This window comes from Aspergillus karnatakaensis (genome assembly GCF_047715665.1).
Source record: "Aspergillus karnatakaensis strain CBS 102800 unplaced genomic scaffold BJY04scaffold_34, whole genome shotgun sequence".
NCBI lineage: Eukaryota > Fungi > Ascomycota > Eurotiomycetes > Eurotiales > Aspergillaceae > Aspergillus > Aspergillus karnatakaensis.
In genome coordinates, this window is record NW_027395746.1 from 328781 (window position 1) to 355957 (window position 27177).

General features: G+C 52.2%; 10 protein-coding genes across 10 annotated transcripts; 3 read left to right on the plus strand and 7 right to left on the minus strand.

The window, feature by feature from the left end:
• Positions 1-922: 922 nt before the first annotated feature.
• Positions 923-2573, plus strand: BJY04DRAFT_228876 (cytochrome P450; the record flags this gene model as incomplete). Its single annotated transcript, XM_073718937.1, has 2 exons — positions 923-939; positions 1043-2573. The coding sequence occupies 2 exons, from the start codon at positions 923-925 to the stop codon at positions 2571-2573; spliced, it is 1548 nt and encodes a 515-aa protein (XP_073569793.1).
• Positions 2574-2594: 21 nt separating this feature from the next.
• BJY04DRAFT_228878 (uncharacterized protein) lies at positions 2595-4102 on the minus strand (the record flags this gene model as incomplete). The annotated part of the gene is made up of 5 exons (XM_073718938.1): positions 3841-4102; positions 3678-3782; positions 3233-3630; positions 3118-3182; positions 2595-3058 (listed from the first exon to the last, which is right to left on the minus strand). The coding sequence occupies exons 1-5, from the start codon at positions 3994-3996 to the stop codon at positions 2595-2597; spliced, it is 1188 nt and encodes a 395-aa protein (XP_073569794.1). The 5' UTR covers positions 3997-4102.
• Positions 4103-4943: 841 nt separating this feature from the next.
• On the minus strand, positions 4944-6511 carry BJY04DRAFT_228880 (putative phosphatidylglycerol specific phospholipase C; the record flags this gene model as incomplete). The annotated part of the gene is made up of 2 exons (XM_073718939.1): positions 4944-5883; positions 5933-6511. The coding sequence occupies 2 exons, from the start codon at positions 6509-6511 to the stop codon at positions 5080-5082; spliced, it is 1383 nt and encodes a 460-aa protein (XP_073569795.1). The 3' UTR covers positions 4944-5079.
• Positions 6512-7482: 971 nt separating this feature from the next.
• BJY04DRAFT_192751 (EGFR-like transmembrane domain-containing protein) lies at positions 7483-8482 on the minus strand (the record flags this gene model as incomplete). The annotated part of the gene is made up of 1 exon (XM_073711818.1): positions 7483-8482. A coding segment is annotated over exon 1 (268 nt), but the record flags the coding sequence as incomplete, so codon positions are not given.
• A 366-nt stretch (positions 8483-8848) lies between these two features.
• On the plus strand, positions 8849-9943 carry BJY04DRAFT_228884 (class I SAM-dependent methyltransferase). Its single transcript, XM_073718940.1, has one exon. It carries the CDS (start codon positions 8859-8861, stop codon positions 9672-9674), a length of 816 nt encoding a protein of 271 aa, XP_073569797.1. The 5' UTR covers positions 8849-8858; the 3' UTR covers positions 9675-9943.
• Positions 9758-11401, minus strand: BJY04DRAFT_219786 (uncharacterized protein; the record flags this gene model as incomplete). Its single annotated transcript, XM_073716686.1, has 4 exons — positions 9758-10400; positions 10465-10583; positions 10636-10922; positions 10975-11401. 4 exons carry the CDS (start codon positions 11399-11401, stop codon positions 9758-9760), a joined length of 1476 nt encoding a protein of 491 aa, XP_073569798.1.
• Positions 11402-11648: 247 nt separating this feature from the next.
• Positions 11649-16793, minus strand: BJY04DRAFT_219787 (uncharacterized protein; the record flags this gene model as incomplete). The annotated part of the gene is made up of 5 exons (XM_073716687.1): positions 11649-13154; positions 13193-13609; positions 13673-15032; positions 15108-16719; positions 16787-16793. 5 exons carry the CDS (start codon positions 16791-16793, stop codon positions 11649-11651), a joined length of 4902 nt encoding a protein of 1633 aa, XP_073569799.1.
• Positions 16794-17459: 666 nt separating this feature from the next.
• Positions 17460-21247, plus strand: BJY04DRAFT_228887 (peroxidase/cytochrome P450 family protein; the record flags this gene model as incomplete). Its single annotated transcript, XM_073718941.1, has 8 exons — positions 17460-17831; positions 17888-17985; positions 18038-18279; positions 18334-19445; positions 19503-20035; positions 20097-20748; positions 20802-21081; positions 21153-21247. 8 exons carry the CDS (start codon positions 17460-17462, stop codon positions 21245-21247), a joined length of 3384 nt encoding a protein of 1127 aa, XP_073569800.1.
• Positions 21248-21269: 22 nt separating this feature from the next.
• On the minus strand, positions 21270-23088 carry BJY04DRAFT_228888 (T6SS phospholipase effector Tle1-like catalytic domain-containing protein; the record flags this gene model as incomplete). Its single annotated transcript, XM_073718942.1, has 3 exons — positions 21270-22064; positions 22191-22920; positions 22984-23088. 3 exons carry the CDS (start codon positions 23086-23088, stop codon positions 21340-21342), a joined length of 1560 nt encoding a protein of 519 aa, XP_073569801.1. The 3' UTR covers positions 21270-21339.
• Positions 23089-23578: 490 nt separating this feature from the next.
• On the minus strand, positions 23579-24070 carry BJY04DRAFT_219790 (uncharacterized protein; the record flags this gene model as incomplete). The annotated part of the gene is made up of 1 exon (XM_073716688.1): positions 23579-24070. The coding sequence occupies one exon, from the start codon at positions 24068-24070 to the stop codon at positions 23579-23581; it is 492 nt and encodes a 163-aa protein (XP_073569802.1).
• Between the last annotated feature and the right edge of the window lie 3107 nt (positions 24071-27177).

Consider the following 27177-nt stretch of genomic DNA (forward strand, 5'->3'; position numbering starts at 1 on the left):
GATAGACGAGGCTTATGACCTCTTCCGATACACCCTGCCGTTCCATCCGGCATCTTATGCGGTCTTCCAAGCTCGGCGACACGTCTGAGATGAGAGGTTTAAATGAGATCTCATGTAGAAAGCTGTTGATGATACTCTCATATTGTGCTTGACTTAGCTCTGGGTTGGACTTTGCATTTTGAGGAATGTTCTTCACCGTGATGGGAGATAGATGCGTGAACAAGACATAGAGCCCTCCAGAGACCAGGACTAGGATGTAGATCTGGACAGACTGGACCTGCTGTAAGAGCTCACTCCTCGAGAAACAGAGTTCCAAATTAGTCTACGCAGTCAGTAGTGCTCCTGGTAGAGGTATAGATAGGGCTCATACCATGATTTGCTCTCCGCGGTATTATATGTGAATATGTACACCACTGTAGAATCAGAGGAATAGACGAAGATATAAACCCCTCGGCAGAGGCATCATCACCAGCTGAATATAACAGAGTCGCACTCTAGCTAGTGCCGCTAATGCTGCAGGTAGAAACCTAAACCGCTCGGAATCTGCACGCCTGTCTGGATGTACACTGGTCGTGGCTTGGATAGATTAGATCAGGATTTTCCGCCAATAATAACCACCTTGCTGATGAAGAGTGTAGGACAGGGTGCATGTCAGAGCACAGACGTGGTTGTCTGCCATTTGCTGCACAGTAAGAACTCCGCCCTGCGAAGAGAGGACGCACTATCGTCGCTTAGCAATAGGTGGCAGCCAAGCTGCATGTCAAACAGGTTTTGATGGCATCTACGAGATGGCTGTTCATAGGATATGACAGGGTTAGAGCTGGACAGGGCCCCGCGGCAGAAGACAGTACCCCTCAACCACCCTTCCTGCGTCTTTGGAGGAATATAAATGCGTCCTCTACGCGGAGGCATACCAATCTCCATGCAGATCCGTCTGATGTACTTCACCAACACCCAAGATGAGCGTCACTACAGAAAGAGAGTCTGCACTGGCCTTGTTGCTTCCTATTCCGCCCTATCTGACAGAGCACACTTCAGTCAGAGTCTTCCTTCTGCTTGTCGCGGCCCTTCTGCTCCATAGACTCATCTCCGCCCACCGCAAGCCCCTTCCCCCAGGTCCAACCCCCATCCCGATTATCGGCAATATCCAAGAAATGATCAAAAAGGAGCCACTGCAGTGCTTCAAGGACTGGCATCAGCAATATGGACCGCTCGTTACCCTCCGGTACGGCAGCCGACTGATCATCAGTGTCAGCTCCTTCGATATGGCCCGCGAGCTGTTCGAGAAGCGCGGGGCAATCTACAGTTCTCGGCCGCGTTTCATTGTCGCATCCGAGCGCATGTCTGGCTCCATGAACCTGGCTCTATTACCTCACAACAAGCGCTGGCAGGACCATCGTCGCGTGATTGCGCGACTGCTTGACCCGGCAATGACGAGGAGATATACTCCGATCCAGGATCTGGAGAGCACACAGGTGCTGTACGAGCTTCTCCTGGACGATGGAGTCCATTTCCATAAAGTCATTGCAAGATTCGCGGCGAGCCTGATGTTAACCCTGGCGTACGGGATCTACATCCCGGAAAATGACTCTCCGGTCCCTGATGAGCTGGAAAGACTCAACTCGTACCCGTTCAAGGCGATTGGAGATATATACTGCGTGCTTGTGGAGCTGTTCCCGTTCCTCGATCATGCGCCCCAGTGGGTGGCGCCATGGAAAAAGCTTGCCAGTAGTGCCAATCGAGAAATCACGGACCTGTTCATGGGCCACTTGGAGGCAGCTAAAGTGGCTCCGTCCTGGAATTGGGTGAAAGACGCTAGACAGTCAGAGACTGGAAGACATATGCCGGACGAAGAAATCGCGGGGATTATTGGAGCGATCCAGCAGACGGCCGTGGAAGCGCTCAGCATCGTCACCAGACTCACAATCAAGGCGCTGGTGTTGAACCCAGAGTGTGTCGCTCGGGCCCAGGAGGAGCTTGATCGTGTTGTTGGGCCAGATAGAATTCCCTCTGCCGCCGACTTACCCAGGCTTCCCTACATCAATGCGATCGTCAACGAGGCAATGCGCTGGCAGCCTCCATCCCCGATAGCGCTGCCGCATGTGAACACAGAAGAGGACGAGTACATGGGCTATAGAATCCCCAAGGGCACATCGCTGATTCCCAACCTGTGGGTCATGGGGACGAACTTCCCTAATCCGGAGCAGTATCGCCCAGAACGCTGGTTGGAAGATAGCCAGACCGCGACTGAAGGTCTCGACCATAGCCCCTTTGGGTTTGGGCGGCGCTTGTGCCCCGGTCGACATGTGGCGTTCAGCAGTATCGCGACCGTCATTGCGCAAATGCTGTGGGGATACAACTTCTCGCACCGTTATCGCGATGGTAAGAAGGTGGAGGTGGATGCTTGGGATCTGATCTTGACAGCCGTGGTCAACTCGGCTCCCTACGAGGCTTCATTTCAAGTGCGCAGTCCAAAGCATCAGGAGATTATAGACCGAGAGTGGACGGTCAACCGTGAAAGGAGGGATCAGATTCTGAATGAGCTCAAACCGCCCGCGCAAGGCCATGATTAGGAGATAGATAATGGATATGATTTACAAGTGCTCCCTCACACTAGGCGATCTCCCACCGGTAGAGGTCTGCGTGACCTCAAAGGTCTGATGGATTCCCAAGCCTAGCTCCCTGCTTGACTTTGAGCTCGCGCTCTCCTCATCCCGGTTGGTGAGACGCTCGACACTACTCCGTCTCCCAGTAAGATCCCCCCACTGCTCGTCCCGATCATGCTGGGTATGAACCGTTGTCACCGTGACTGCAAGTTTATCCGGCCGTAGTCGGCCATGGCCAGTATCGTCCAGCGAGCCCAGGGGAAGAGGTCGGTCTTGATTAGGACCGAGACGTTTCGACGACGAGCGACCGGGGAAGGGGGAAGCGTTGTAGTTGGGATCGGTAGAGGAACCAAACCATCGGCGAACAAGCGGGCGGAGGGTCGCCAGACTGCCGGCGGTGATACCGAGGCCTGTTTCGATGTTGGACCAGATGGCGATCTCGACAGTCGCGTCTGTAGGTGATCAGTATGAGAGGTTGAAGAACGGGAGAGGGCAGGATCTGCCGACGTACACAAGAAATCAGGATCTCGGAATGTCTTGACAAAGGGGATGCGGACAATGACAGCAGAGGAGGCACTGGCGGATTAGCTGGATGGAGACAACAGGCGAAGAGGAACCAAACATACATGCAAGCCATGCTCAGGATACCCAGAACCGCCAGCTTGGTCTTCCGGCGCATGTGCAGCTTCCGGACGATGAAGATAGGCAGAATACCGACAGTAAAGTCGCACAGAGCTGAGAAAGCACTGTAGACATAGGTCATGGTGATGACAATCTCAATGCTGATGCAGGACCCTTCAATCGAAGGATCCATGGCAGTCCGGGTCCAGAAGTACTCCAGAGGCTTGCACTGCAGCAGCATGATGAACATGAAGATCAGCCCGGTGATGACAGTGAGGACCATGACGAGGTAGAGGATCCAGTTATGGATGCGCTTGACGGTGATGCGCAACAGGAAGATGCAGACGGAGATTTTACAGCCGATGGAGGCAAAGCAGTATGCGATCTCGCACAGCCACCAGTACTTCGCTCGTTAGTCTCTATCATAACGGCTGGAAATAGTCTACAAACCTTCATCGCAGTCACTCGCTGATGTGCCGTGAGGACCTCGAACCGTCGCCCTGTGCCGTATATTGCGCCACCAATCATGCATCCGGCGAACATAAAATGAAAGATCTGAGCTGCTTGTTAGTCGAGGGTCGTCCACAGCAAATCCAGGTTGGGGAGTAGCTACCATTGCAACCACCATCGCCCAGTCATCCCAGCCAAAAGCCTTGTTGAGCCATCCACGAACGTAGCAGCGCAGCGAGACAGCTACGGCAGCCACGGCGACGAAGACTGACGCGGTGGCCGTGACGGCCATGGAGCGTGCATCGCTGTCGTCGGCCATGGTCGCAAAGGGGTTCCCAGTCCGGTGGGAATGATGCTGGGGACGACTACTTTTTTAAAAAGAGTTTTCCATCTGAGGCTGCAGCAGAGGCATGAGTCGAGACTCGACACCCCAAGCCACTAGAGTGTTCCAAGAGGAAGGCTCGCTTGAAATGCCCAGGCGCTGAGCCGTTGATCGACCGGTGCTAGCCTCAAAGCAGGGCAAATCTTCAGCTGTCAAATGATCCTGGTGGAGCTGTCTTGCATTTTATTACTCATCGCAAAGTTTATCTCAAGGGAGCTGCTAGCCTGGGGTGCTATTTCAATCGTAAAGCAAGCCTGCGAGCTGCATCCAGCACGAGAATTCTCCTGGTCCCCAATCCTGCAGCAAACACGATTCAGACCGCGCGGTCCAGAGTCCAGACAGCTTTCAACCATGGTAAACTCCCACCGGAGACGACCGGTTTGGCAAGAGCTAAACCGCGTGGGGCAGTTGGAAGCTAACGATACCCACCGCTGCTCCTAACTTCGCTTGCAGCCGTGAGATTCGCCGGGCGAATGGCCCAAAAAGTACCCTCATCCCCGTGGGCGCCGCTCAGGACTTCCAACGGTGTTTCAAGTTGCTCGAAACCAGGACGCAGGAAGATTAAGCGTGCAGTCTGCAGAAACCCACGTGGAATTGTTGATGTACAAAGTACGGACTACGGAGTAACTATACGGAGTCATGGCATATTCCACTCTGGGATCACCGGTCAAGATGAAGATGACTTCTTTCTGGAATCTGGACGCAAACTCTGCCCCTTGACTCGCCACCTGCATCTGCCTACTCTGGATAGGGCTTAAGTTTTCCAGATCTTGGTGATCAAAACAACCTATGAGTCAAGATAGTTTGGACCATTTCATTTGCAGTTAGCTTCTAACTAGTCAAGAGTATCTATCTACTTATCAAGCTGCACATGACCAAACGTGTGGCGCTCGCAGAGTTCAACGAATGTAGCGTCCGTGCGATGCAAAACCTGGGCAGTCAGGAAACACCCTGGCTGTAATTCTGTTCTCTGTGATCGGATATCGTACACCGTGATCCATCAGCGTCCTTTCTAGTTGGTCAAATGGCATCAGGGAAAGTGTGGGGGTTGGCAAGGGTCGACGGGCTTCTACGCCTGAGAGGCCCGATGAGATGGTCAAAGGCAGGCGAGTGAGAGACTCGCGGGGTAGGATCTTCCAAGTCCCACAAATACCCCAGTGTCTTGAGAACCGAAGTTGCACTGTACGAGACAGTCTTCCCCGTCACCGGATCCACTCCATAGTCTTCAATGTGCCCCTTTGGAGTGTAGGGAGAGATGAGCCAGGTCGGCATACGGCCACCGAGACGGTCGAACTGGAAGGTGTAGGAGCTTCCGTCCGCTGCAGTCTCGGTATAAGTTTTGTTGTCTGGGCGCACAGCCAGAGGAGGAGCGACATGGTCGAAGAATCCACCGGTTTCGTCAAAGCTGAGGAGAAGTAGAGTCTTATCCCACTGCGGACCGGCGCGCAGGGCGTCATACACCTGCTTCACAAGCACCTGGCCGAACGAGACATTCCCGGAAGGATGCATGGAGTTGGTGTCGAGGCCGCAGCAGGAAGGGTTGATGTAAGACAACTGAGGAAGAAGGCCGAGGTAGGCGTCTTGGTAGAAGTTTTCGAGAGGGACAACGTTGCTCTTTGCGTTCTCAGCAGTCCAGTTGAAGAAGAGGGCGTCGGACAGGAAGTCTCCGTTGGTGCCGTCGTAGTTCTTCCACGAGATGCCTTTCTCGGTCGCAACCTGGAAGATGCTCGAGGCTTCGATCCCAGAGACATCGAAGCTGTGGTCGTTCTCTCCGTGTCCATCGGCCGTGCCGGACACAGCACAGAGACGGTTGGGGTTGGTGGGCTACTACATCAGCAGAAGGAAAACACGCGCAAGATAGGATGGCACTTACACCAGGGACACAGGAGTGCCAGTAGTTGAAGGTAGTGAACTCATCAACCAGGTCAACCAGGGTTGGGATTTCGTCCTCGGAGTAATAGCCCATGACTTCCTCGGTAGCCAGCTTCGGGTCAAGGCCCTCGTGGTGCACCAACTGTTGCTCCACGAAGCCCTTGAGGTTTGGCTTCAGGGTGCCGTTGGCGATGCTTGCAGTGCTGGGAGAGTAGGTACCGTACAGCTCCATGTTATACCCTGTGATCGAGTGGTCGGGATCGTGCTGGACCGAGTCGAAGCCCTTGTAGACGCTGCACCACTGCTTACTGCTCGAGTCACTCACGTTCTGAGGATTGCAGAAAGGTCCGCTGGTGACGACGTTATCCAGGCCTCGGTTCTTGACCCCACCGAGGATGTTGTCGAAGCTTCGGTTCTCCAGCAAGATCCAGACGACATTCTCGACCTTGTCCTTGAGATTGGCAATGGACTGTTTGGAGCCAGAGGCATATCCAAAGGGCGTCCGGCTTGCGTGGGGGACAACTGCGGCAGCAGCACTAGTGGTCAAGCCAAGGAGGGGGATGAGAGTGTTCGTCTTCATGATGAATATTTGATTGAGGGCCCTGGCTGCTGCTGCTGCTGCTGCTGCTGGATAGACCTTCCTGGAGTCGCCTGTCTATCCTTTTATATTGTCTGGCCGGAACCTTTCATAATCCCTGCGGATATCCTGCTAGAGACACATTGGACAAATGAGACATGGTGAGACTCGCACATGAAGTTCTGAAGGGGTCGAGGATGGGAGCTGACTCGCACGTGGGCTGTATACTACTAGTCTAACGCAGCTCGCGAGGTTCCTGGAGTGGAGTTTGCAGCAGCATCCCATCCAGCCGGCTAAGCTTCAGGCGAAGCTTTCCAAGCTTCATGATCAATGTCTTATCTACGCCAATGCCCCATACAAATACCGACTTCAAGCACACCCCATCACTAGACAGGCTTATTGGGTAATATTCTTCCGATGGATCCCGGGCCAGCCCCCAATAAATGAGCACACCACCCCAAGTTGGAGTCTAGCGCTACCTCCACTTGAACAGTAGCATGATGCAAGTTGATCCACGGTGTGCAATAGGCGTCCACTGATTCGACTGCCGCCTGCATCCTGGACGTGCCTGGCCAGCAGCTTGATCATTTTGATGACCTCCGAAGCTGCGCTATCCGCTTTATCACCACGCGAGATGCTGTGCCACACAACCAGATGGCAGTAGGCAGCTTAAGGAGGAAATCCATGATTCTTCAAGCTGCAACAGAGCAGTTCTGGTAGTCCCTAGTCAGTGAAAAGTGTTATTTGAAGTGGAAACGCAAGGCGAACACTGAGCTGCCAGAGTGCGCGATCAACATGGACCAGCATGCTATCTTCATCCTGAAATTGCTTGGACTTGGTCGCCTGCTGTGGCCGCTTTGTTTTCGCCATATCAGTGTATGAACCTGTATGAATATATTCGAAGGTTTTGAAGCGCTGACAGAGGAAACAGTCTTCTTGAGTCATCCTTGGTGGAGACAAATCGGTTTATTCTGTCATATTAATTGTAAGGATTATTATTCCCTGAACTCTCTGCAACAACCAAGCAGAGCATTCAACAGCCCATTGGACTGCTGGAGAATATTCTATATACCTCCGAGACATCAGAACAACCAGTTCTACTCCCGCAGACCCTGGCGCTAGGTTGTCATGTCATTATGCTAGTAGCTCCTGGGGAGGCCGCTCTCTTGTCCCACTACCGTCAACTTCGAATAATTGCTGCTTTGGTTGTGCATCGGGAGACAGTTCAGCAGCCGGAGCTCTCGAGGCCAACTTTTGTTGCCGGCGATGCCGTTTGAATAGGACAAATGCGCCAACTATCAGCAATGCGACCCCTGCCACAGCGCCCACGGTTATTCCAGCAATAGCACCACCGGTCAATGAATCGGATGAGCCATTATGGGACACTGATTCTGTGGGGGTAGCCATCGGATCTGTTGCGGTCGAGGTAGGGGGCGATGTCGACGTCGAAGTCGTTACGGAACTGACTGGGAGTAGTGTCGCGGGATCAAATGCCCAGGTCCTCGCACCTGGCGCTTCGGATGTTAAAGACGAGTATGTCTCCTCCAGAAAATCAAGACTTATATTGCGAAGTGGGCTCCGCTCCTTGTTCCAGCAGATATTCTGCTGCCAGGACACCGCGGTACATTCCTCCCTGCATTGTCGCTCAGGTTAGATTGTCCAGGCTATAGAAGCAGGAGAGGGAAACAGGAAACAGGAAATGAACGTTTCATAATCACAGCACCAGTTGGTGGTTCCGCTGCGACAGGTACGTGTGCTGTTATCACTGGTGCAGTCCGACGGCAGTCCTCAGCAAGTGCCATTCGCAACAGTGCTATCAGATGCAGGGTCGCAGCAGTATTGGGTGCCTGTATTCGGATCGTGCGCACAGGCTTTGGGTGGGAGGCATTGGAAATCTGAATTCCAAGCGCAGGCAAAGCCGGTCAAATTGGAGGCGAAATAGAAGTCGCTGAAGTAGATCATTCTGGGTCATACTGTCGGGAAGGAAGACCCAAGAGGAGAAATCCAGAGGAAGCCAGCCTTTATGTGAGCGAGCGATGATCAGAGGCTGGGGCTGAGCCTAGCGAGGCGGAGGCCGCTGTGCTACCTATATCATGCGCCAACCTTGCACCTGCAGTAGCTACCTATAACTATTTGTGGACAAGGCTGTATCACAAGCCGGTTCCGTCAGAAGGCCACAGTCTATATCCATGAGTGAACCCCAGATCCATCCTGCCTGACAGCACCGATTCCGGCAAACCCCGCACCATGCAGGTCCATGCGGCCGATATCGGGGGTGCATCTCGTAGCATAAAGAAGGCCAAGCCCCTGGACTTACAGGTCTAATCACATTCCAAAGTCCTCAGGCAAGATGGCTGAACAAGCTACCTATACCCATGGCCACCACGCCTCAGTCCTACGTGTCCACGGACAGCGGACGGCCTTGAACTCCGCAGCCTTCCTTCTTCCACACCTACAACCACACATGAAGATTCTGGATATCGGCTGCGGCCCCGGCACAATCACTGTGGACCTCGCTGCTTTTGTTCCTGATGGCCATGTTACCGGACTGGAGATGGTCGGCGATGTCCTGTATGGCGCACGGGCGCTCGCCGAGTCGCGTGGGATCCAGCACATCGATTTTGTAACAGGCGACGCCAACGCCTTGGCCTACGAAGACGGGTCCTTTGATGTCGTCTTCTGCCACCAGGTTCTGCAGCATGTTGGAGATCCTGTCGGTGTGCTCAAAGAGATGCGGCGCGTGTGCAAGAAGGGCGGGATAGTCGCGGCGCGCGAGTCCGATTACTCGGTCTTCATGTGGTATCCGGAACTCCCAGGCTTAAGGAAGTGGCAGGCGCTCTATGACCAGGTCGCGCGCAAGAACGGAGGCGAGCCCAATGCTGGGCGGCACTTGCATGTCTGGGCCCGCGAGGCTGGATTCGAATCGAAGGATGTGCAGTCAACGGTCAGTTCATGGTGCTTTGCCACGTCAGAGGAAGCGCAGTGGTGGAGCGGAGCATGGCAGGAGAGGGTCTTACAGCCAGCGTTTGCTAAAGGAGCAGTAGAGAATGGCTTCGCATCAGTCGAGGAGCTTCAAGCCATCTCCGAGGTATGGCGACAGTGGGGCGAGCATGAGCATGCTTTCATCTCAATACCTAGTGGAGAGATTATCTGCCATAAGACTTAGAAGTGTTGTATTCAGATGGCGTTGGTACTCTCGAAGATGTATACTCAGAAGAAACAACGGTCTTGGATTATATTTGCTAGTTACTAAACCAAATCTTCAAATCCCCGATGATTGAACAGCCACAGCATATGGTCTACCCCCAGCAGAAAGGCATCCATATCCTTTGGCCGAATAATAGCTGCCGGCAGATAACAGCGGGCAATAAACCAAGCCTGGTCCGCCAGACGGGGAGCAGCAATGCAGCCGATCATGAGAATCCACCGGAGAACTTCAGGGCTATATTTCAGCCAGAACATGGTATCGACCTGCAGCAGAGCGTCTTTGAGACTCTGGGTATCTGCGACGTTCTGCGATTCCGTCAGGTGGTACCATCGCCCCCGCATGACAATCGCCCTGAAGTAAATCGAGGCGGCAATATGACAGGATCGAAGTGCCGCCTGCGTATCATCATGATCGGCATTCGGTGGCGACTCCGGGTCGCTCGTAGCCGACTGTGAGAGGAAGGCTAGCTTAGGCGGACCATACGGCGTCGCCAGATATGCGTCGAAGGTGATGAGGAACTCTAGAACTGAAAAGGGCAGTGTTGCATGGGGCGCGCGTTCGAGTTGTCTTTGGATTGCGATTGCTAGCAGGCTAGTATAGTGCCCCATTAACGGCCTCGGACCGCAAGTAGGTGTAGGATATAGAGTATCATGTCGATTCAGCACGCTCATCCATATGTTGCGGCTGCGTTGATAAAAGATGGTCAGTATAGCCTAGGCGCAATGCGGGAAATTGATTCTTGACCTACATCCGAACTAGATAGCTGGCATAATTATCCGTCTCCAGCGACTTTGTTCCCTTGAAGTTGAGCATGGAGTCTATACCAGCATTATGCATGTCGCCTTCTCTGTCATCCCCGGCGAGTTTCTGTGCAGTTTCGATCAGCCCAGCATCCTTAACATGACTGCGGGGAACATACTGAAAAGTAGAGCAAATATGTAGTTGCAGCGAGGGCATTGGTGAACGAGCCACCTTCACCACGGTTCAAGATGGCCTTCTGCAGCAGACGGACGGTCTCGTACTTGTGTCGAATGGTCACTGGATTGTTTCGGGTCTGCCGTACGAGATCACCGAATGATGAAGTTGCAAACATGGTAGCGTGGAAGAGGCAGGGGTCGGATAGCACCGTCTGAGTCCACGAGTTGTGGATCTCAAAGGCAAAGGTATCGCGGTATTGATCGGCGACTGCCAGGAAGAGGCTCTGTCCTGTAATACTAAGGAATTGGACTGGAAAAGAACGAGGCTGGCTAACACCTACTCTGGAAGAGTAATGATGGATAGTATTTTTGCTGGGGAACGGGATAGTTATATCCCCGGCCAATTGGTGGCTCGACAGACGCGCAGCCAGCAAGTGAAAGCTTCATGGCACGCACGAGACGCTTCATCTCAGCGCGAGGCTTCATCGAACGTGCCATGGCCACAGCTCTGGTGCCAGCCCCAGGGTTGATCTGCATGTCACCACCCACCGCGGCGCAGTCCCTGCCATCCTCCTCCTCGACTGTCCTGCCACGACTCAAAGCGATGGGCTGTTCATGCAGCCAATCAAAGCTCACAGTCACCTCATCTGCCGTGTTGTTCCTTTGGCTACGACGCTTAGCACTAGCAGTCGCCGCGACGAAAGCATTGATTGTTTTGCGTGCGTCAGATCTGGCCTTGCCAGATCTTGGGTCGTGCGAGATGAACATGGTGGGAGAGAGTCTTGAGAGAGTGAGTCTTCGACCTGTCAGTAGCTTCGGTAGTTATACTTGTGCATGTTGATAAGTAATCATCATGTCTATTGTTTGTTGGCAATGATTATCCGATTACCGATCAATAACAGTTAACAGGAGTTTGTTTGCACCTCTATGCTCGTACAGCCACACTGAAGACGAAACTTTTATTCTTGAACGTTTTTCTGTATAGTTACGCTCGCCAAATGACCAGAAAACCAAATTAGACCGCAATTGCAAGCTGATTCAGATCCATCTGCGGCAGCGAACTCGACGAGATCAAGTCATCGCTCGCCTCTGCACGACCCGCCCCAAACTGCTTGAGATTACACTGATCCAACCCCTTTATGCCCTCCAGATCCGCCCGGAACATGCGGAACACATCAGAGTTCAACTGCTCATACTCCGCGTAGCCCTTGGGCCAGTTACCCAAGCGCTCAATAGCGAGTTTCAGGAGGTGCAGATGCTGTCGGACGGACTTGCCCGACGCCTGGCCGGGTTCATCGGGGCTGGAGGCGCCTGAGGACGGGGACGGGGAAGACGGACTGGAGGGACCATGCTCGGTATCCGCATCGATGGCTGTCGGGACGGAGCTGGGGTCGACAAACGCACGTAATGCGTTCTCATGCAGCGCCGCGGCCCGCTTGTAGTACTGCTTCGCAAGCTCGCGGTGGTCGGCCGTTTCCTGGTACCCCTGCGCAACGCTCGTGTACATCTGCGAGAGGAGGACGGTCATCTCGAGCGTACTGGAGTGGCGGGGCCCGTGCACGCGCGCACAGTTGTAGACCATGTCTTCCGCGAGACGGATGGAGGCTGCGTGGTCGCCAACCTGGTACAGGGTCATGGTGAGGCGGCGGCCGAGGGCGAGAGTGTAGGAATCATCCGGCCTTGTGTCTCGCGACTTCTGGCGCTTCTCCCAGAGCGCGGTGAGGAGCCATGCGAGGTTCTGGTAGTCTTTCTCCCGGTCGAGGATCTTGAGAAGGTTGTTGAGGTTTAGGGCGTCCGGCTGTGTGAGGTCGATGTCCTTGGTCCTGCAGTAGCCGAGGATGTCCTTGACGATGGTTGCAGAGACCTGGAGCAACTGGTCTGACTCTGGCGTTTGGCGCATGTTAAGGGCCCAGCTTGAGATTGCGAGGCCTGTCTTGAACAACAGCTTCACTGCTGCAATAGAAGAGAAGCCATCCTGGCCACGAACGTATCTGAAAGTCGACACTGCCAAATCGCACACGACACGATTCCGGTCTGCATCCCAAGGATGCAGAAGCTGCACCACGCGGCTGTAGCTGGCCAACGCAATAGAGCGAAGGAAATTCTGTGACGAGTGCGACTGGAAATAGTCGAGGATAGTGGAGACCAAGATCGACCCCTGATTGCGCTGTAGCTCAAGCTTCCGGCCGTGGCTGGACATGAAGTAGTCAGTGAACTGCTCCACAAGACGAGCGGAAGTCGTTGAATGGCCTCTAGCCAGTAAAAGCCCGCGAAGGTGCGAGAGAAGGCCCAGCACGGACTGGAGGGTGCTGGACTGGGAGTGGATTTCCTTGCGGAATCGCTCAAAGTACTGGTACTCGGCCACCAGCGAGGAGTAGATCTCAGCCATAGTCAACAAGGACTCCTCCCGTTCGCGAAGACTGTACTCCAGCTGGGCCAGGAAGAGCAGGCTATGATGGCCGCTGGAGCTCAGGTTGAACCCGACGGAGCTAATGTTTGTTTTCTCCTTGGTGACGATCTGCTGGTAGATCTCCAGAGTCAACTTCTAGCCCGCTCCACCTGGCCGATGCGTCTGTAGCACGCGACAATGCTGCTCGCCGCAGTGATCTGCTGAGCTGAAGATTCCTCCGAAAAGGCGATACGGATCGCTGACTCCTGGAGTAGTGTTCTAGCAGCCTGCGTTTCCTTCTGGTACGCGTACATGGAGACGACCTCCTCCATCTGCGAGATAGAGCTCTCATGCGCCCACCCATTTGTCTCGCGGAAGCTCGACAAGCGCTCGATGCGAGCCGTGATGAGTCGGTGGAACTGCTGCGTGGAAAGGGCGTGCCACTCATGTTCAACAGTCTGCCGTCCTTCGTAGATCGCTTCAAGACTGATCCGAGTATTGTCGTAGTCAATGTCAATCTCGGTTGACTGCACCTGAAGGAGGCCCTCAAATAGCTCAATGGCCTCTGGCTCAAACTCTTTGAACCCCTAGGCGATGAAAGCCAGTGTCTGGGTCGCGTGGATCGTAGTTGCTGCTTGCGCGCCGAACACAGCTAGACAGGTCTTGCGATACTGCAGGGTAATATCATGAATAAGACGCATATCTGCATAAGTCATCTGGAGACAGAGGATATAACGCTCGTACACAGACCGCACAAACGCCTGCTCCTTGAGCTTGATACTGACGCGTGTGTGTTGGAGGGTATTGAATAGAATCTGGCATGGCCGAAGAGCCTCCGTGTACCGGGCTTGCTTTATGAGTTCTGTAACGAGTATAACAAGCGGCTCGAACGCACGCCCGGCGCAGACGTCCGAGTCCTTGTTGATGATATCGAAAATCTGGCGATAATAGCCGACTGCAGCAGGTTCAAGGCTCGTCAGCTCAGCCAGTATCCAGAGCTGCTGCAACACAACCGGGTGATCCTGTCCAAAGCGGGAGGAGTAATCATTGAGGACCGCGACATGCATGGACACCAGCTTGTTGCTTTGGCGGGTTCGCTCGTAGAACTGGATCAGCCTTTGCGTCGCGGACTGCAGCAGTTTGTCTTCGACCGATCGATCACGCCGGAGAACTTGATAGAGCCTGAGACAGACATCTTCCTCCTTTGTTGTATACCGACGATACATGTAGCAGTCACGCAGCTGCTGGGCCAGCTCAATATAGAACTGGACGTCCTTTGCTGGAAGTCGCACATCATATATTGCCAAGGAAAAGAACGATGGCCAGGTTGCTTTCATGATTCGTTTCAGGGCTTTCGTAGCCTCCCGCCACCTGTGCTGGGAAAGATATCTCTGGACTAGCGAGTGGGTTGCTGTGATGGTGAAGCTGCTGTTGACTGATTCTTCAAAGACCATTTCAATCAGCTCTGACTCTGACATGGTCGACGTGTACGAGGCTTCGGTGTGTTTAAATTCTTTGAATGTGGCCTGGATGTGTTCCCGAATCTCCTTGTACAGTGAACTCTGGAGGCGAATGTGCTGGGATGATTGCTTGTAAACCTCGAGAGCCATCCACGACAGCTTGACAGTTCTCATAATCTGCGCCACAGACATGAATTGGGTGACTACCTCCTCATAGCTTGATATTGTCTCCTTGTGCTCAGCCCAGAAGCTGGAGAGGAGCGAGGCTACCTCGGACTCTCTGTGCTGCGACAGGAGGAACTGGGAATAAGCCTGGACAAGATGGAGACTGCGCAGCTCCCACTCAATAGACTGCTGCAGCCGGAACGCCTTGCTGACTTGCAACCACAGATCCACGTACGTCTGATCGGCAGCCGAGATATTGCCCTCATGGACGTATTTTTCAGCCAGTGCAATGAGGGCATGGAAGTCGAACGAGGTGGAGATCACCTCATCCTGCTCCACTTCGTCGAGGACAAGGACCGTACCATGCGCCACGGTATCGGTTGGCCTACCGATCTGAACAACCAGAGAGTCTTCTGATGGCCGTCGCTCGGGCAGATAACCTGGACCTCAGCCATCGGACCCGCCCTGAAGGAAGGTTATCAATCTGTGCGCCTCTTGGGTTTCATTGATGGACGTATAGTGGCCCGCCAGCTGGTACAAGGTTGAGGTGACCATGTCGCTGGTATTTCCATAATGAATCTTGTAGCATTCGACAAGCAGCCGGAGCATCTCCACTCGCTTCAACATGATCTCGGTGCGCGAACTTGTCATTTGGCTCGAGGTCAACTCCAAGAAGAACTGCGTTGCCTGCATTGTGATTATGTGCTGTGTAGAGAGCACCTGCTGGCAGGTCATCGCGGTATCGTAGAAGATCTGGCTTGCCACCGTGGGCTGGACTGTTTGAATTCCTTTGTAGAAGAGTGCTTGACAGAGCATGGCCTGCATAGTTGCGGGATGCTTTGATCCAAGGGCCTGCTGGAACAGCTGGACCTGGGTGCTGTGCAGCAGGCGGAGAACCGCGGTGGACTTGTTACTCCACAGCCTCGATTCAACAAGCGCGACCGTTGGAGACTTTGGGAGGAATGGTCGAAGCTCCTTGGTCGCGTTCTTGATTCCTTTCTCGGAGTCACAGTCGAACACCATCCTTGTATGGCCTAGCCAATACCGAAGGGCAAAGTCCAGGAGAGGGTACCGGCCAAGCAAAGTGGAGGTGTACTGGGAATCAATAGGGTCCAGGGAGACATCATCTTTCCCGGTAACTGACTGTTTGATGTAGAGCGAAAGCCTCTGGATCAGATCAATATGTGTGTCCCTCGCTCCTGTCTTGAATTCTTTATCTGAGGAGACACCCAGTAGAGCACTGCGGATTCGGCCGTGGCGCAGGTAGACCAGGTTGTTCTGATAAAAGACCAAGGACGCCAAAGGCTTCAGGAGCTCAAGTGGACTGGACCTTTGGTCTGAAACGGTCCCTTTTTGCAGTTGGATAGAGAGAAGGGCCCAGAGTTCCCACGTAGTAAGTGGTCGTGCAGCCGTAGCCAGCCAACCGATGATTTTCTGTCCGTCGCGATGCACGTTGGACTTCAGGGCATGCGCCACCAGGTCATTGACTGTGAGATCTGCCTTTGCGAGTTCCCCAATAGCTTTGCCCAGGGCCTGTGCGCCAGACGGGGCCTCGTCACGGACCTTCTTGGAGGCCAGCTTGGCCCACAGAAATGACCCATCTGCGGCCTTGACAATTCTCGTCACGCAAAGCTCCCTTTCCTCTGGAGACATAGCGTCAAATGATGGAGTAGACTTGAGAACTCGCCGGACAACGGCAGCGATGTCGTCGAACTCCTGTTCCGACGTCACCTGCACGACAGACTGGTCGGGACCCCCAGCAGGCTTCTCCGTGCCCAGGATGATAACTTTCATATTGCTCACATGGCCCGTTGCCGAGGCCAGTCGCTGTACAAGGGCGCTCTGCCCACAGCTTGCTTCGTCGACGCCATCCACAACGAGGACTGTTTCCCTAGCGCCTTTTAAACAGGCCGGGAGGACGCTGCCCATGGTTTCCCACAGCACATCCACGAGTTGGTCCTCGTCGACTGTCTGGCGGCAGCGTGTGTATGCGTCTGAAAGCTGTCGATAAAGGCTGATATTGCCAATTCGACTCACGAAGAGCTGCGAGAGAATCGACTTGGCGACCGCAGCTGGCGTTGTGAGCGCGGGGATTAGGGTTTAGGGTTAGTGTGTCGCCAATGTCACTAGATCTCTCACATCTCATCTGCCTCACTTGTTTAACTGCCAGTAAAGATGCAAAGGTCGGCTGAAGGCATGCCAAGTACAGCTAGGGGAGGCTTCATAGGCCCATTGAAGAGCTATCGAGGGCAAGAGAATCAGGCGAGCGATCACAAGAATAAGGATGACGTACCCTTGGACTAAGCCATGGGCAGAGGGCAACAAGAACCCTGAGCAAGGCCGTGTTAGTCCACCAAAAGGAACCAAACCACCCCAAACGAATCGCGAACGAGAACCACACCGGGGAAATGGGAGATCAGAGAAGACCTCTACATCAGGCGATAAAAGCCACCGCCTATGGAGTGCTAAAGACATGCTCTGAGCGGCGATCGTCATTGGTTTGCAACAAATCAAGCCCTCGTACCAGTGGCGGCAGGTCAATGGTTGATATTCACCACGTCACGGAGCCGGCGGCCTGTTAGATCTCCGCAAACGGATAAGAAGATGCAACTGTCTGTAGATAAGGTATACTAATAATTATCCATGGTTGAGGGCATTTGCTTCTTGATGGTAAGTTTGAGACTCACGGAACCATGCGGAAGACTGACTGGTGAAGGGCCATGCAGCCCCCCCACCCCCCGGCTCTCTTTATATAAATGCAAGAATATACAGTAACTTTAGTTCCGTTGGTGTAAAAGCAGACTGAGCTACAATGCGACCAGAAAAGCAGAGCGACGGGTCCAGCAGCAGCACCCCACAGTACCAGAATGCAAGAATGCCGGGTGCCATGCCAACATCCATGCCCAAGCACGAATGGTTCCACGACGAAACGCCCCCCGACGAAGGCGGGATCATGGATGGAGTCAAGGAATTGTCCATGGTGATGCACAAAGCTGCCCGGCCGTTGCCGACAGAAACAGGAGATGGGACATACGTCAAGGACGATGAGGGAAGAGGGAGCATATGGGGAGACCTGCGCGCATTGGGGATCGAGGATGCAGCCACAATCAAGGACTACGTCGACAACAACGCCCGTGGCTCCTTGGTCGACGATAAGAGCATGCTCATGGAGCGGGTCATTCGGGTAAGCGACCTGATACACTCACAGTCGCAATTGAAGCTCACAACCATCTGCTTCAGCTGGTGGCTAAGCTGCCATCCAAGTCCCAGTCGCGCGAGTGGCTGACACACAAATTCCTGGGGTCGCTCTGGGACAGCCTGCCGCATCCGCCTCTCTCGTGAGTGCTTTGTTGTCTAGCCAGAAGGGCATACTGCTGACCATCTAACTAGATATGTTGGGGACAAGTACGCCTATCGCTCAGCGGATGGTTCGAATAACAACCCCGTCCTGCCGCAGCTGGGGGCAGCCAATACCGAATATGCGCGCACCACCGAGCCCAGGACGATGAGACCACCTAATCTGCCTGATGCTGGGTTGATCTTCGACAGCATCTTTGCGCGCGACAGCTTCAAGTCTCATCCCAACAACGTCTCGAGCTTCTTCTTCACATGGGCGTCTTTGATCATCCACGGTGCGTACTGTGCTAGGAAACAGTTCCTCGGGCATTGAGGTAATCAGCAGCCAGATATATTCCAAACCGACCCGACGGATCCCAACATCAATCGAACATCCTCCTACCTTGACCTAGCCATCCTCTACGGCGACAACCAAGCGGAGCAAGACTTGATGCGGACCTTCGAAGATGGGAAGATCAAAGAGGACTGTTTCTCAGAGCCGCGGCTGCACGCACTGCCCGCGGCATCTGGCGTCGTGCTGATCATGCTCAACCGATTCCACAACCATGTTGCCACACAACTCGCTGACATCAACGAAAACGGGCGATTCGAAAAGCCCAAGAGCAGTACATTGGACCCCGCAGAGGCCCGGGCCGCCATGGCCAAGTACGACAATGACCTTTTTCAGACCGCACGGCTGATCACTTGCGGATTATATATCAATATCACACTTTATGACTACCTCCGAACCATCATCAACCTCAACCGCGACAACACGACCTGGAATCTGGATCCCCGCGAGCATGGGGGCCACGATGCCGTTCCTACCGCCGAGGGCAACCAATGCTCTGTCGAATTTGCCCTAGCGTACCGCTGGCACTCGACAATCAGTCGTCAGGACGAGCTCTGGGCCGAGAAGGCATACCAGGAGATCGTTGGAGTCCAGGGCAAGGATGCCACCGTGGAGCAGCTTATACAGGGAATGAGAAAATCTGCGGGAAAGCTGCATAAAGACCCGTCCAAGCGTACATTTGGCGGGCTAAATCGCCAGGCAGACGGCAAATTTCGCGATGCAGAGCTCGTTGATATTTTGACCCGCGCTATTGAAGAGGTCGCGGGCTCGTTCGGGCCCCGGAATGTCCCCAAGGTTCTGAGAACCGTGGAGATTCTCGGTATCGAGCAGGCGCGCAAGTGGAACGTCGGTACCCTGAACGAGTTCCGCACGTTCTTTGACTTGAAACCCTATGAAAGCTTTGAAGACATCAACTCGGACCACCGGATTGCAGACCAGCTACGCCATTTGTATGAGCACCCCGACTACGTGGAGCTTTACCCCGGGATTGTCGCCGAAGAGCCAAAGAGCCCTATGGTTCCAGGGGTGGGAATTGCCCCCGGCTACACTGTCTCTCGCGCTGTGCTATCTGATGCTGTGGCGCTTGTGAGGGGTGACAGATTCTATACGGTATATAAAGAGACTATTCGGCCGCCGCCTGAGGCAGATCTCGCTAACAAACAACAGAAGGAGTTCAACGCGCGGAATATGACCAATTGGGGGTACACCGAGGCAGGGCACGAGTTGGAGATTAACCAGGGCTGCTGCTTCTACCGGCTCGCACTCAATGCATTCCCCAAGTGGTTCAAATACAATTCGATCTATATCCACTACCCAATGACGATTCCCAGGGAGAACAATCTCATCATGCGAGCGCTCGGGCGTGCGCACGAATTCACATGGGACCGGCCGGCATACGCCCAGCCCGCGACAAGAATCTTTAATTACCACAACGTCCGCCGCATCCTTGAGGATCCAGCCAACTTCCGCGTCCTCTGGGGTGAAGCAACCGCGTACGTGTTTGGTGACCGGGGCTGGGACTTCATGCTGTCGGGCGATGGGCCATTGCATGCGAATCAGCGCGATATAATGGCGCGCGCGCTGTATCGAGAACATTGGGAGGAGGCCGTGAAGCAGTTCTACACCGAGACCACGCAGCGGCTCTTGGTCGAAAAGTCATGCCGGATCGGCAACGTCAATCAGGTGGACATCTCCCGCGAGTAAGTCTATCCCTAGTGGTGATATTGCAGCCCCAGGTGTTGATATTCCATGACTTCCCAGTGTTGGTAACCTAGCCCACGTCCACTTTGCTTCCAACATATTCTCCCTCCCCTTGAAGACAAAAGAGCACACACACGGGGTTCTTACCGAACATGAGATGTTCGAGATTATGGCCGTGATTTTCACAGCCATCTTCTTCGACGCAAACCCACCAAAGTCGTTCTCCCTGCGTCATAAGGCGCGCAAGGCAGCAGAAAGCCTGGGTAAGCTGGTTGAGATGAAGATCAAGGCGATCAGCTCGTCGGGGCTCATCGCTACAGTATTGGGCACTACGCGCGCAAATAAGAATGCGCTCGCACAGTATGGAATACACATGGTCGAACGTCTGCTTGCCAGCGGCCTGGACGCAGAGCAGGTAACCTGGTCGCAGATCTTGCCTACCGCTGTCTCCATGGTCCCCAATCAAGCCCAAGTCTTCACCCAGATTCTCGACTACTATTTAACTTACGGGCAGCAGCACCTGCCTGACATCAATCGCGTTGCAAAGCAGGATACGCCTCAATCAGACGAGATCCTCCTCCGCTACTGCATGGAAGCGATTCGGCTCAATGGAATTTTTGGCTCGAACCGTGAATCGCAAACCAGCATGACCCTCGATGATAGAGCCGGCAGGATTCAGATCAAGCCGGGGGATAAGGTGTTTGTTAGCTTTGTATGCTTCATCCTTCTTTAATCTATTCTCGTGCGCTTACTAACAATGGGCAGGTCGACGCAAACCAAGACCCCAACGTCTTCCCAAACCCAGGTCAAGTCGACCTCACGCGCCCCATGGAATCGTACATTCACTATGGGGTAGGCCCGCACTCATGCCTAGGCGGCAACGCCAGCAAAGTTGCACTGACCGCGATGCTGCGCGTGATAGGCCGACTGGACAATCTGCGGTGTGCGCCTGGGCCCCAAGGACACTTGAAGAAGCTCAAGCGTCCCGACGGCTTCTACACCTACATGCGTGAGGACGAGTCCGGGCCATATCCTTTCCCGATGAGTGAGTAGTTTCTAACCACCTCCAACCCCAACCCGCGGTGTTTCTCGTCCCCAAGGCTGACAACTCTCCAGCTTGGAAGCTGCATTATGATGGACCTGCTTTGAATTGTGAGGCGTGTCCTCACGAGGCCTTTGTGTGCAACGTGCCGGGTCATTGGCGGAACTAGCCACTGGATAACGCGGGAATAGTGTACTTGAATTGCAGGCTGGACATTGACAATCTATCTGTACTTATCTGGATTAATAGCTCATTCTGAATTTACGCTGTCGTCGTTCTCGCGTGGCGCATAAACGTTGCAGTAACCGGGCAGCCCTCATGACCAGCCACCACCCAGTCCCCCATCCCGCATTCTTCTGGCGCTCTTAACTTCCCTCTTCCGCCTCCACCCATTATCAAGTTCCCTGGCCGATACCCCGAGTTGGTGTGTAGTCGATGAATTGCAGAGACATGCACCTTGGCATCGTCCGGCATATCGCGCACCTCACCGCGAGGCAGCGGCCACCGAACGGGCTTCCATGACCCGTCTTCGCGGAGGTCCATTCGGCGAAACGGTAGAAATTCCATTATTTTCCAAGAAAGCACCGTGTGAAGGGGTATACCGCTGTGAAAACTGAGAGAGTCGTGGATTAGCCCCTTCGTGCTGCACGTGTTGAGGGCATCTTGGATGCAGGCAGAAGAAAAGCTATCCCCACTGTTGGAATTGGACATTCCTTGCTCGGCTAGACCATGCGGTTGTGTCTCGCCACCAAGGGTCATACAATCGAAGCGAGCTAGCTCGCTCTGGTCAAACCGCAGGCCCGCCTGCTGGGCATTGTGTACCATCCAGAGCAACGGAATATAGCTGAGAGAGCACTTGCTTGCCCCAGTTGCCCAGCCACCCCCAATATCTGCATGGCACCCGGGAAACCATACCTCTTCAATGTCCTGTGCCGCCGGTTCACTGCTGCCAGTTTGGGCAACAGCAGCAGCAGGAGGTGGACCATCTGAACGGCGAGAGGTGGCCGTCGAGTAGCTCCCATCGTCCGGGTCAGAATAGTCCGGCTGCTGCGTGGCGTCGGGGGCTTCCACAGCCGGCTGGTGAAGGCCATTTGTCGCCAGTTCAGTGCCACGATCTTCAATGGAAGTTTGTGACTCCTCGTTTTGATGTATGTGACGACGTAAGTAGGGTCGTACGTGGTCACGCAACCCTCGGTGCGCTCGACGCGGTGGTGGCTTCACCTCGGACATCAGATCCTGTCGAAATTTGGCCCGATGCTCGTCTATACTGACTGCATGGCGGATAACCTTGGCCGATGTGCGAGAGGTGTACGGGAACTTTCCACTCCGCCTCATCCAGGCATTCTCAAAGTGCGGAACACTGTTCACCGTGTCGAAGAGCCCTAGGAACTGAATTTGCGTAACAGCCTGACAAAAGGTATCCTTGAAGTCCTCCATGTACTGCTTGAGCTGCTCCTTTCTTCGTCTTTCAGCTTCACTTCCACTGCCCCGTTGCTGCCACTTAGCAAAGCTTTTCCAGGCAAAGCTAACCAGTTCTTCATTGCCACGCTCCAAAAGTCCAATCCTGTCGAGCATCTCCGCCAGGAATCGGGCGACGTACGCGCCGCGGCTGAACCCGAAAAAGTATATCTGATCCCCGGGGCAGTAGTAGCGCATTAGAAACTTATACCCGCCCATGACATGATCAGCGAACGTTGAGCCGATGGCTGAAGCCTTGGCTTTGATGTATGCCGCTTTGAGCTTCTGGATACGACCATTGTCTGACAGGGACGCGGAGCTGACATAGGTGCCGATGCCCGGTTGGTAGTAGTGATATTGGTGGCTGCTGCTGCGGTCCAGCATCTGTCATACTCTTGCATGTGAGACCCAGCCCGTGCAATAAGTGTGAAATGGAGGTTGGCTCACTCGGAAGATCTTGAGGACGTTGCTGTCGGAGGAGTCTCCATGGAACTGGTTACCGGTGCCGTCGAAGCACAGAACGATTTCATTTGGTTTGCGCTGGTGATTCATTGTGGTCTGATACCAGAGCAGTGAAACTGCAAGCAGCCTCAATAAGTGCTTCAATCCTGTATGTGATGTAATTATTACTTTCGTGCAAAGTTTCGAGAACCACGGAATAGCCCCGGAAACTGTATCCGATCTCAGACAGTATCTAGGTTTTTACTTCGACGCAAGCGGCAGTAAGTGACATGAAATAACTAGGGCTCAGTCGTCCGAAAGGAAAGAGACTTTTCGAGACTGTCGGGGTCTTATGACATAACCATAAACTCATCTCATACTCGGCATGAAGAAGGTTCTTGGATACATGATGGCACATTACCTCTGTCGGTTATGCTCATACCAGGTATATCAACAGCATTTATTATTCTTGCCTGTCTGGGACGGCCTTTAGGACCACCTGAAGTAAATGCTCCGGATTATATACATGCTACTTGAGATTGACATCTTCCTTCTCATAAAGACCTGCTCTAGGGGTTTGGCTAGCAGTGCCATGTTATCCTTATTTAGGATCCCAACCATCGTCCGTCACATGAAGAGGTCCGTTGCCATCGTCCACAGGACACTCGCTAGCATCATCCGACTCGAACTCCACAACGCAGGTGGAATCAATTCCAACAGAGATCCCAATCCAGGTAGTGTCGCTCATGCCTGTTCCCTCGGAAAGGACATTCCCATTCTCGTCATCAACGGAGCATGTGCGCACTTCGTCCACGTTGGAAAGACAGTGGAAGGTGCGCGTGGTGTTCCAGCAGCTGCCACCGATGGTGAAGAAGCGCCCACCGTCGGTTTCAAAGCAGGGCGAGTGATCGTTCGGGGTGCCGTCGTTGTATATAGCGTCGCCATTGTCTCGGATGATTGCGAATCCCATGTAGTAGCCGGTACCGCCGATTCCAGAGAATCCACCAGTGGAAAACGCAGCTCGCAGGTGCTCGGCACTGACGGTTGTGCTCGTTGCGGCGAGTCCGGCAAGAATGGTGTAAGGAGAGCGCATAGTGATGGCTGTGATGATCCAATTGCCTTAAAAGTCGCGCGTTTGAGATTGGTGTTATTGCTCTTCTCGAGAGTGCGGACAGAACAAGGTATATATCTCACTGGCGGCGCTCACACAACTGGGATATCGAGGAGAGCACTGTCACATAACGTTGATAGCACCGAACAGGCTCGAAAGGAGCCACAGTATGTCGTCTACTGAAGATGTAGATCGACATGTAGCAAAACCAAGGAAGGGTCGAGTAAGGTGCTCTGTGATAGGCGCGTGGGGGAGTGCTGGGGCAGAGGTCAAGCCTGACGTAACCTTGGATATCATATATTATGATCTGACTTACTCGGAAATGTCCTGGAGAGACCTACATAAGCCTTGATCAAGGTACCTACTGGCAAGGTTTGGCAAGCTCCACCCCCGGGGAGTTTGCCGGGCAGATCGTTGTGCGTATCCGTATCAAGGGGCCAAAGATGGATCTCAGAGGCGGAGGCCCACTTAATACAGAGACTCAGGAATAGAGAAGAAAAGCATATAGAGAATGCTTGCTTCTGCACTTGCATGTTATATACTCCATGGCTGTACCTGCTAGAGGCGTTGCCACCCCAGCTAATGCTAGAGAATATCCGCTGCATTAATCTCCTTGAAAGTTGAAATAGACGCCTGCCATCCAAACATGAAATTGTCAGCCGACAGCTGATGGGCTTAGAGGCAGGTCTGTATCTTGGAAACTCTAGGACGGTAAGACTATTCCCGCTCGCTAGGAACTCACGCCCATCCTGTTTGTCTATCTTGAAGGATCATGATCAATAGAAAGGTCAACGGGCGACCAGGCTTGAATATTGGAAGGTGGAGCTTGTCAGACCTATTGCTGATCCTGTTGCTCATGTATTGGGGCAGTAAGGTGGAGTACATCGGATACGCACACGCATACAGGGTGGCTATACTACGACCGACGACGATGATGTTTGTAAAGACGATCATCTAAGAGTAGGATTTAATTATGCTATGGACGACATGAGGATATGATATACCCCCAGATAACCGTTCAATGTCATTATATAAGACATGCTGTCTTCAGGATAACAGCGGTCATGTATGGTAGGCGAGAGCGATCTTCAAAATTAGGGAGTCGGTTATTAGGTATTTGATCCACATACACTATTAAGCTGATAACTATGTGATGGCCGCTGTAATGATCCGACCCAGCATCATACGTGAAGTATCGCTACCGGCCTCCAACAGTGAGCTCAAGACGAATAGCTTTGTTACTTTGTCCATCTGCTTGACCTCTCGGCACTGAAAGAATTTCATCCCGAAGCATCGCTTTTGAGTGCCGTGTATACAGCTCCTCGCAGGCCTTCCAGATGCGGTTTCGATTCGTAAGTCCCGCGAGCAGGTGCCGGAGGCCGTAGGTGACTAACTATATTCCGGCACGGCCCCTGGGGGGGGCTCACCAAAAAAAAGTCTTGGCAAGGGGGGGGGGTCCGAGTTTCAACGGACCCCCCCCTAAAAATCCTGAATATTTAATATTTTCTAATTTTTTTTATATATTGAGAATCCTTAGGGTCCAAAGAGTAATAATATTTTAAAATATTTCGAGATTTCCGAATAAGGAAGAAGATAGAGTAGGGCTTAGGGTAAGGGTAAAATTTTATTGGGGTTTAGCTTGGCAAGCTAATTACGGGTAGTCTAGTCCTAATTAAGCTACCCTACTACCCTTAGGGTATAATATAGATACCTGAATCATACCTTAGGTAGGAATAGATGCCTGAAATCTTAGGTTTCGTATTTTTTTATTTAGGGTTAGGTTATTTTCTAGGTTTCTAGTAGTATTAATCCTGATTAGTAATAGGTATATTTATTATATTATTTTATAAAATATTAGTATTCTAGAGAACTAAAAATTATTTTAATATATTTAATATTAAGGAAGTTATAAGGGTTATAAGTTCTTGTATATCTAGAATATAAGAATAATTTATTTTTAGGGTTAAATTTATTATAAGTTCTTATATATTTTTTATTACTAATTAGTATTTTAAGTAGAAATTATTAATATCATAATTATTTTTTTTATTTTTTTAAATATATTATAATGGCCAGGAACTACAAGGTAAAACATATATATTTTAAAGATAATATTTAAAAAATTAAGAAAAATAAAAAATAAAGAAAAATAGATAAGGTCTAATAAACTAACCCTAATACAGAGACTTTTTGAGCTAGGTGCTTTGAAAATATAAAAAATAATAAAGAACCCTGAATAATTTCAGTATCTAATTCCCATTGCCAATTCAGAAAGGCTGAATTTGTATAGGAACTAGATAGAAATTTAATTTTTAATAATTTTGATTCCTGATTATTAATTTCATGATAAAACTGCTTAATCAGCAACCAAAATATCAAAACTAAATTCTGATTTAAACAGGGTTCTAAATTATTCCCTAATTTTAAAACACCCCTGCAGACCCTAGTTGGTAAAAAACAAGAAAAACAACATGTTTCAGCTTTAGGGTTTAGATTACCCCTGAATTGTGAAGCCAAGGCTACCCAATTAGGAAATTCAGGGCATAAACTAGTCCCATGATACCAAACTCTAAAATCCATTTTTTTCTGATTTTTTTCCTTTGCCATAGTCCCTAGAAAATAAATAAAAAATTAGTTAAAAAACCCTAAACCCTAGGGTTACTAGAACTAGGGTAAACTTACTATCCCATTTAAAAAACAAATTAAACAATAAGATTCATGCCAGAATCTCATACTTTTCCCTAGGAATTGAATATCCAATTCAGATTTTTGATAGAATTTGGTGACCGCCCTTCTAGTTAGGCTAAAATCACGTGATCTAGGTTGACATAGATCACATAAAGCCCAATTCAAGTCACATGACCTATTTGGTAGGGGGGTTCCATTAAAATTCAAACTAATAATTCGCCGGCGGCAAATTTGCTCATTCAGGAATTTCCGGAATTCTAGGCGGTTAGGGGAGTCTTTTACCCTATTCAGGCGTTCTGCCTTCCTGGTTAGGGTTAGGGTTAGGGTTAGGGTTAGGGTTAGGGTTAGGGTTAGGGTTAGGGTTAGGGTTAGGGTTAGGGTTAGGGTTAGGGTTAGGGTTA